The 9,435-nt window shown below is 36.8% G+C and overlaps 1 protein-coding gene across 1 annotated transcript; it reads right to left on the bottom strand.

Moving 5' to 3' along the window:
* Nucleotides 1-1,259: 1,259 nt before the first annotated feature.
* Nucleotides 1,260-9,229, bottom strand: LOC107660878 (protein NLRC3-like). The gene is made up of 6 exons (XM_016450316.1): nucleotides 9,203-9,229; nucleotides 5,604-5,796; nucleotides 3,679-5,440; nucleotides 2,146-2,319; nucleotides 1,407-1,501; nucleotides 1,260-1,348 (listed from the first exon to the last, which is right to left on the bottom strand). The coding sequence occupies exons 2-6, from the start codon at nucleotides 5,638-5,640 to the stop codon at nucleotides 1,260-1,262; spliced, it is 2,157 nt and encodes a 718-aa protein (XP_016305802.1). The 5' UTR covers nucleotides 5,641-5,796; nucleotides 9,203-9,229.
* Nucleotides 9,230-9,435: the final 206 nt, after the last annotated feature.

Below are 9,435 nucleotides of genomic sequence, written 5' to 3'. Positions count from 1 at the left end.
CAAAAGGTATCTGATGATGTTCCTGCTGCTCCATTCATCCATGAGCCTTTAGTCTGTTCTGTCCTGGACACAGATTTGAGGAAACATCAGCCTCCACATGATCTACTAGTCATAATGAGTTCAGGAGAGCTCAGAATAAATCAGATGTAATATTTTATTTGACAGTTAAGAATGTATCATGCTAACTACATAATTAAACAATAAGAATCCAATTCAGAAATAATAAATACATAACATCAATTGCTCAAAGATGAATCTAAGTGTGAGAGGTGCATACCTCACAGCAGAAAAAGTAGCATTTATGTATGCTGTTCCCCTTATATAAATACTCTTCAAACAGATAAAAAATGTTCAAGACTTGGTGCTATTAAGTACATTTAAATCTGTGTATTCATGGATTGGAGAAAGATTGTCAATCTGGGATTTTTGTAATTATTTATCTGTATGTTTAATTTAGTGTATTACAGTAACACTGTAAAGTGGCTAAAGAACTGTATAATTACAGTAAACTACAGGCAAATGTGCTGCCAGCATTTTACTCTTAATTTACAGGACAATTTTTACTACACTGTAATTCTACATGCAGCAAAAAAATATATATATGTACAGTACTTTATATGTGAAGCTGCTGCCAATTACTGCAAATTTAATTAATTTTGGCTCACACTTCTGTACTTTGTTGTTCAATGGTCTATAAGTGTATATACAAACATACATTTGTTTGGGGCACATTCAGTATAATCATTGTATTTGATCATTTACATTTTGATTTTTAAAGGAATCATTCACCCAAAAAATATAAATTGTCATAATTTACTTCCCTGCATGTCGTTCCTAACCTATATGAGATTTATTCTTCTGTGAAACACAAAACATGATATTTTGAATATTGTTGGCAACCAAAGTTTTGGTACCATTGCTTTCCATTGTGCGGACAAAAACATTTCTTAAAATATCTTCTTTTATTTTCCACAGAAGAAAGTCATAATGTTTTGAAATGACTTGAAGAAAAGTAAAGTGATGACAGAATTTTCATGTTTGCGTGAACTATCCCTGTCAGGCACACAACACGGACACAGATGCAGGCTTCAGCAGGAAAACTGTTTATTATAATAAGTCCAAACAAAAAGGGAAATTCCTTGAATGAACAAAAAAACAGCCAGGGTAATAGGAAAATAGTCCAACAGAAATACTGAGCAAAAACAGTCCTTGCAAAAACACCCGGCAGAGGGCGCTCAATGGCACGGCCGCACGAGGAATCAGAGGGTGGAGAGGGGAGGCAGAGGCAGGGAAAAGCTGGCGTCCGAGCGGGGCGAGAAAAACTTCTGCGGGGAAGCAGACGCCTGGCCTAGGAAACGGGGAAGGAGAAATAGAAAAACAAAACCAAAGGAAGAAGCAACAAAAACCTGACAGGGAGCCGACAATGGCACGAATAGACCGGACTTGACAGGACCAGATGGGACGGCTGAGCGTTGGTGAACTGGCGAACAACGATCTACCACTGGACGACACACAAGAGGGGAATAAAGTGTTTATGCTCAAACAGCAACATTACACACTAACGTTAAAAAAGTGAAATCGCAATGAACCACCCCTTTAATAAAGAGTAGTGATACGTAACCTGGCAAGTATCTTCCTTCACCAACTTGCAACACAGACAGCCTTGCTAAAACACACATGTGGGAGATGCGGAATGGATAAAATTAACTCAAAAAATAAAAGAGGACTTGAATAAGCCCATTAAATGCATGTTTGAGTCATGCTCTTAATGAACTATGTTTTATTTCCTCTTAAAAATAACTAAAGAAATAAAAGAAGACAAACTATGTTTTATTTCCTCTTTCCATATTGTGAATAATAAATGTGTATCATTTTAATTTGCTTGTTACACAATGGAGCCTAACTTATTGTAATAATTATTTGACGTAGCCTACTTTTACGTTTCAGTGGTTCACTGTTAATTTTTTCATACCACACATTGACAGCCAGTTTTGGCCTGCAGTCTGCCTGTTGCCGACCACTGGTTTAAAGGGTCTGAACTGAGGGTGAGAGGGCAGCAAACAAAACCACTTCTACAGAAAACACATATGAGTTTTTACTTTTTTACTCCAAACCTTATAGTTACTGAGATGTGAAGAGACTCACTGTAGTTTCTCCAGTTTACAGTGTGGATCCTCCAGTAGAGCAGAGAGCAGCTTCACTCCTGAATCTCCTGGTTTATTAAGGCTCAGATTCAGTTCTCTCAGGTGTGAGGGGTTTGATCTCAGAGCTGAAATCAGAGCAGACCAGCCTTTCTGTGTAATACGACAGCCGGAAAAACTGCAGAAAATATACAGAAAATTCAAAATGAGCTATTAGTGCGTAATGTGTCCAATATAATTGCTGAAAAACACAGATGTAATACATATTATAGATATCAATTATTAAACCAGACACAGAGAGTGCCTGGTTAAGTCCCAGTTTAATAGACTTCAGACTCAAACTGAAATTAAGATTTGACTCAACAAACAGGACCCAAATATTCCCATAAATATTTCCAAACTACTGGAGTCTTAACCTTAAGTACTGAAGAAGATTTTGTATTTTAATTTGTACTTAGCCTGCTTATAGTGGAGCGGTACAGATCGTGTACATTGTGATCATTTGTTTTCCTGATTTATTATTGGAAGCAGAAAAATTAGAAAACAACACCTTTTTCATTTTATATAAAAAAAATAAAAATAAAAAAAAACATGTAGGCGGACATGAAACACACCTTTCTGCTGATTGGTCAACCAAAGATCAACTCGTGCTGTGCAAACACTTGTTAATAAAGGTTACAAGTTAGTCAAGATTACAATTAATGCCCAACTGGAGTCCTCAATTGATGCCAAAATGAGTCCATATTTGTGGGATGTTGTGTAAACTGTTAGTGTTGCATAGGTTTATTTATTTATTTATTATTATTATTATTTTTGCAACATTCATCAGATGATTTGTTGACTTGTTATTTGAGGCTCAGTCTTATTAACCAGACAATAGTTTGCTAAATCAGGAAAGTACTGAATGTTGTCAAATCAAACATGGTTAATGTTATTGAAGATTTCTGCACATGTATATCTGATGTACAAACAGTGTCATGAAATTATACAAGCTAGCCTTATCCATGATAATATATTTATATTCTTTTAAACATTTTTTTCTGGAGAAAAAAAAAGTAAAATGGCAGCACCATAAATGACTGTCACATGATTACATGCATCTGTTGTTCCTCGAGTGGCATTGACTAAAGATCTTTTACTTTTTCCCCAGTTTTACTAAGAGACATTTTGTCTAATAATTTAATTGAATGAAATTGAATTATTATACTTATTTATTATTAGAATTTGAATTATTTTCATTTATTCCAACAAATCTGAATGCAATTTTTAAGTGATTGATGATGATCCCAATCTAATATTTCTAATATCAGAGTCACACCCCTGTTCCTGGAGGCACCTTAACTTTGCACAGTTTGGATGAATCTCTCTTATTAAACACTCTTGATTTAACTCATCAGTTCATTAGTAGAGCTCTCTGTGATTTTAGCTGAGTGTGTCAAACAAGAAAGACCTCAAAATATACAGAAATAGTGTAAAGAAACACAGGCCTACTGTATAAAATAAAGTCAATAAAACAAAGACACTGTAAAATACTCACTCAATCTTTCTAGATGCTTTGATCACTGGCAGCAGCCTCAGGAGACATTCTTCTGAACGATCATATTTACTCAGATTAAACTCATCCAGCTCTTCTTCTGAGTTCAACAGCACAAACACCAGAGCCGACCACTGAGCAGGAGATAGTCTCACTCCAGAGAGACGACTGTAATCTGTTCTGCTCAGGTATGTTTGAACTTCCTTCTCTAGTGAGCGATCATTCAGTTCATTCAGACAGTGGAACAGATTGATGGATTTCTCTGGAGAGGGATTCTTCCTGATCTTCTGTTTGATGTATTCAGCTGTTTCCTGATTGATATCAGAGCTGCTTACTGTCTTTCTCAGGAAGCCTTGTAAGAGAGTCTGATTAGACTCTAGTGAGAGACCTAGAAGGAACCGGAGGAAAAGGTCCCAGTGTCCGTTCTCACTCTGTAAGGCCTTGTCCACTTCTCTCTTCAGTAAACTGCTCACTGGTGACCTGAACACATTCATCAGTCCTGTGTTTTGTTCAGAAAAGGACAGCAGCTTGAATAAAGCAGCAAGAAACTCCTGAATACTCAGATGAACAAAGCTGTACACCTTCCCCAGCTGCAGCCCAAACTCCTCTCTGAAGATCTGGGTACAAACTCCTGAGTACACTGACACTTCTCTGACATCAATGCCGCTCTCTTTCAGGTCCTCCTCATAGAAGATCAGGTTCCCTATTTCCAGCTGTTCAAAAGCCAGTTTTCCTAGAAACATAATAGTCTTTCTAGCCTGATCAGGATCGATTTCATATTTCCCATCATACTTCTGTGTCTTCAGTTTGGTCTGAAAGATCAGGAAGTGTGTGAACATTTGTGTGAGAGTCTTGGGAATCTCTGCACTCTCTGCTTTACCCATCATCCTCTCCAGAACAGCGGCTGAAATCCAGCAGAAGACTGGGATGTGACACATGATGAACAGACTTCTTGATGATCGGATGTGTGTGACGATTCTATCAGCCAGACTCGGATCATTTATTCTCTTCCTGAAATATTCCTCCTTCTGAGGGTCGTTGAATCCTCGTACCTCTGTGACCTGGTGGACACACTCAGGAGGGATCTGATTGGCTGCTGCTGGTCGAGAGGTGATCCAGAGGAGAGCAGAAGGAAGTAGATTCCCCTTGATGAGGTTGGTCAGCAGCACATCCACTGAGGCTGATTCTGTTACATCAGACAAGCTCAGATTGTTTTGGAAATCTAGACGCAGTCGACACTCATCCAGACCATCAAATATGAACATGACTTTGTAGTCATCATAATCTGCTGAATTAAACTCTTTGGTTTCTGTGTGAAGGTGGTTTAGAAGATCCACAAGACTGAGATTTTTCTGTATCAGATTCAGCTCTCTGAAAGGAAGTGGAAATATGAAATGAACATCCTGATTTGCTTTTCCTTCAGCCCAGTCCAGAATGAACTTCTGCACAGAGACTGTTTTTCCAATTCCAGTGACTCCTTTATTCAGCACAGTTCTGATGTGTTTGTCTTGTCCAGGTGAGGGTTTAAATATGTCATTGCAGTTGATTGGTGTCTCCTGTGTCTCTGGTCTCCTGGACACTGTCTCAATCTGTCTCACCTCATGCTCATTATTGACCTCTCCACTGCCTCCCTCTGTGATGTAGAGCTCTGTGTAGATCTCATTCAGACGTGTTGAGTCTCCATGATTGGACATTCCTTCACTGATTCTCTGATATTTATCCTGTAACCTGGATTTGAGTTTTTGTTGATACACAGGCATCAGTTCTGAACAAAGGAAATAATTGGTGTTATTGGCAGAGCAATATTTTAGAAATTTATTTTTAGCTTTGATATGTTAGATATTAGGTTATTCAGGAAAATTAGTGACTGAAGACAGAAGGTTGATAATAAAAACACAGGCTATAATCTGCTGATCCAGAGCTCTTACTGGTCTGTAGTGTGTTAGCGAGGTCTGTCTGGTTCATCTTCCTCAGGATGTGCAGTGTGATCTTCAGAAGCCCCTCTCTGACTCTGCTATGACCCTCATCATCATGATCGTCTCTTTCAGAGCATTCTGGGTAATCTGGACTCAGTAGTCTCTTAAAGCTTTTTAACTCAGAAATGATTTTGTGTTCAAGCTCCTGAAATCATAGTAAATATTCAAACAATAAACCTCCATTCAGTCACAGAGAAGGTGAACCAAAGGATCAATACACAAGAGTGAAGGCATGAATAATATTTACCATCACTGAATTATATCACACCTGCTAAAAACTTCCACTGTATGCTCAAACATCAGCGTCTACAGATACTGAGGTTAAAAGAGGGAGTTTGACTGGATTGATTGTTTGCTAGATTGATGTTTATCTTTGTGCAGTGTTCAGGTTATATATGGATTCAGCTTCTCTACTTTAGTGGACATTGATCTGCTTTATAGTGGCCTACAATTTATCTTACATGTGTGTAGGAAAGTAAATATGACTATTACAGAGAGGATTTCACAGATTTCTCAATTTTTTAATACTTTTACCCAGAGGGTTATTGTGCTGGGACACACACATACACATACACACACACACACACACAGACAATTTTTTTAATTCATAAAACACTGTTTTGTATGTTTTTTAAGCCTTTTGTTTTACGGGGACACAGGACGTGTCTTTATGAACCATGTTTACATTGTAGTACCCATGCCATTATACACATTTGTGTCCTCATAAACCATATATACCAGTACACACACACACACACACACACACACACTCAAAACCAACCTTGAAAATGGAGTCCAATTTCTTCTTTGCTGTATGTGATTCCGGTCCTTTATGTTTTTGACTGTAATTAAACAAATATTGAACATTTTTGTAAATATGTATTAATGTATTTAATATACACCAGTAAATGTATGAATATCATTTATATTTCTTGTACTGTAAACTAAACAACACCTCAGATCAGCAGATGTGTCTCCCAAACTGAATTCAATTGGAGGAACCATTGACTGGTCACTCTTCATGGACACACAGCTGGTTTCAGGAGATTCATTCTGCCACAAACTAAAATATAACAGCAATACAAACTGTTTCTGAAAATCTCACACTGCTCTGACAGAAACACCTTTACTGTTTTAACCTACCTTTACTGTTCATCTTTCACTTGAGGAGTCTGTTGCTACTTGAGAGTTAAAAGATTCAAGTATTATTTTTCTATGAATAAAAGGAATCTGCCCCATGTACTCTTTTCATTCATGCATTATATAATAAAATAGACCAATACACACATATAGATAAAGACATCCAGCAGCAACAGGGACGCCTGGTGAAAATGTCCATAACACACCACACCTACAGTATATATGACACTCATAATATCTCACCTGCACTCAACAGAAGAATCTTCCTCTCTGCAGAGATCTGAAAGATCCACTGGTGGGTTTTTCCTCACAGACACATCGATGTGTTCAGGTAAATCTGATTCAAAATGCTGAATCAGACTATGAATGAAAATGCTATTGTAGTATGCATTTATTGGTTCTGAGCATTAAAAATGTGAAACATTTCAAGTTTTCTCACCTCTTGACTGTCTTTATCTTTGTGTCATGTTCTTCAGAGAGATTCATTCTGGAGGCAATGGTTTCATCTAAAAGCAGATACAGATGTTGCACAGAGTGAGTTATGAATCATCTCAGCAATTAATTTTCTCAAATCCACCTCTCAACAGTCAGTCCACAGCAATGACCTGCACACATGAAAAACAATTTCATCCTGACATTATTTACCCAGAATCAAATTATTCACAAACAGCAGACACACACACACACACACACACACACACACACACTCAAAACCAACCTTGAAAATGGAGTCCAATTTCTTCTTTGCTGTATGTGATTCCGGTCCTTTATGTTTTTGACTGTAATTAAACAAATATTGAACATTTTTGTAAATATGTATTAATGTATTTAATATACACCAGTAAATGTATGAATATCATTTATATTTCTTGTACTGTAAACTAAACAACACCTCAGATCAGCAGATGTGTCTCCCAAACTGAATTCAATTGGAGGAACCATTGACTGGTCACTCTTCATGGACACACAGCTGGTTTCAGGAGATTCATTCTGCCACAAACTAAAATATAACAGCAATACAAACTGTTTCTGAAAATCTCACTCTGCTCTGACAGAAACACCTTTACTGTTTTAACCTACCTTTACTGTTCATCTTTCACTTGAGGAGTCTGTTGCTACTTGAGAGTTAAAAGATTCAAGTATTATTTTTCTATGAATAAAAGGAATCTGCCCCATGTACTCTTTTCATTCATGCATTATATAATAAAATAGACCAATACACACATATAGATAAAGACATCCAGCAGCAACAGGGACGCCTGGTGAAAATGTCCATAACACACCACACCTACAGTATATATGACACTCATAATATCTCACCTGCACTCAACAGAAGAATCTTCCTCTCTGCAGAGATCTGAAAGATCCACTGGTGGGTTTTTCCTCACAGACACATCGATGTGTTCAGGTAAATCTGATTCAAAATGCTGAATCAGACTATGAATGAAAATGCTATTGTAGTATGCATTTATTTGTTCTGAGCATTAAAAATGTGAAACATTTCAAGTTTTCTCACCTCTTGACTGTCTTTATGTCACGTTCTTCAGAGAGATTCATTCTAAAGGCCATGGTTTCATCTAAAAGCAGATACAGATGTTGCACAGAGTGAGTTATGAATCATCTCAGCAATTAATTTTCTCAAATCCACCTCTCAACAGTCAGTCCACAGCAATGACCTGCACACATGAAAAACAATTTAATCCCGATATTATTTACACAGAATCAAATTATTCACAAACAGCAGATTCAGACAAGCACTGAGTTAAAATTAAAGTAAAGGTGGAACCTGATGATTTACAGACTCTGTGTTTTCTTTATAAATGTAATTTAACTACTTTCAAAATATCTGATACTGCTTATTGTTGTACTTCACTTTAAACCAGTCAGGATTGATTTTGGCTATCAAAGATGATTGTGAAATTGTGATACTCACTGTGTTTTTCTCTGTTAATGTAGTTTACTTCCTCATATGACAAAATAGATCCTGCTGTAATAGTTTCACTTTAATGTGTCACCTGACAAAGAGGAGTTTAAGTGTCCAAAACAAACCATAAAGTGTTTAAAATATTCTCTTAATACTGAATTTCATTTTTTTTATATTTAAAATAATAACCTCTGAATGTGTTTCCTTCACAGGTGTACTCTGAGTGTTGTTTAACTGAATACATAAAGGCAGCTCTCTGTGACAAATCAAACATACCGCTCTCTGTCAACTTCCTCATCACTTGCTCCTCTACAGGATACGAGTGGAATATTTTAACAGTGTCAAGAATTTAATTGTTTTCTTTAGTAATGTGAGAAGCAAATGAAGTAGTAATAATCTGGCTATGAGTTAAAAACGTAACTATTTAAAAAAGTTATATAAAACACACACACACACACACACACACACACACACACTCAAAACCAACCTTGAAAATGGAGTCCAATTTCTTCTTTGCTGTATGTGATTCCGGTCCTTTATGTTTTTGACTGTAATTAAACAAATATTGAACATTTTTGTAAATATGTATTAATGTATTTAATATACACCAGTAAATGTATGAATATCATTTATATTTCTTGTACTGTAAACTAAACAACACCTCAGATCAGCAGATGTGTCTCCCAAACTGAATTCAATTGGAGGAACCATTGACTGGTC

This window comes from Sinocyclocheilus anshuiensis, unplaced genomic scaffold (genome assembly GCF_001515605.1).
Source record: "Sinocyclocheilus anshuiensis isolate Anshui unplaced genomic scaffold, SAMN03320099.WGS_v1.1 scaffold3508, whole genome shotgun sequence".
NCBI lineage: Eukaryota > Metazoa > Chordata > Actinopteri > Cypriniformes > Cyprinidae > Sinocyclocheilus > Sinocyclocheilus anshuiensis.
The sequence above is the reverse complement of the archived record's forward strand: the minus strand, read 5'-3'. Positions and strand labels throughout refer to the sequence as shown.

Bases quoted from the DNA above. Each gene is read 5' to 3' on its own strand.
- LOC107660878 (XM_016450316.1), bottom strand. From the start codon at position 5,640: ATGAACCAGACAGACCTCGCTAACACACTACAGACCA. The intron at 5,441-5,603 runs GTAAGAGCTCTG...TCCTTTGTTCAG, and splicing joins CGCTAACACACTACAGACCA to AACTGATGCCTGTGTATCAA. The intron at 1,502-2,145 runs GTGAGTCTCTTC...TGTGTCGTCCAG, and splicing joins TGTAAACTGGAGAAACTACA to TGGTAGATCGTTGTTCGCCA.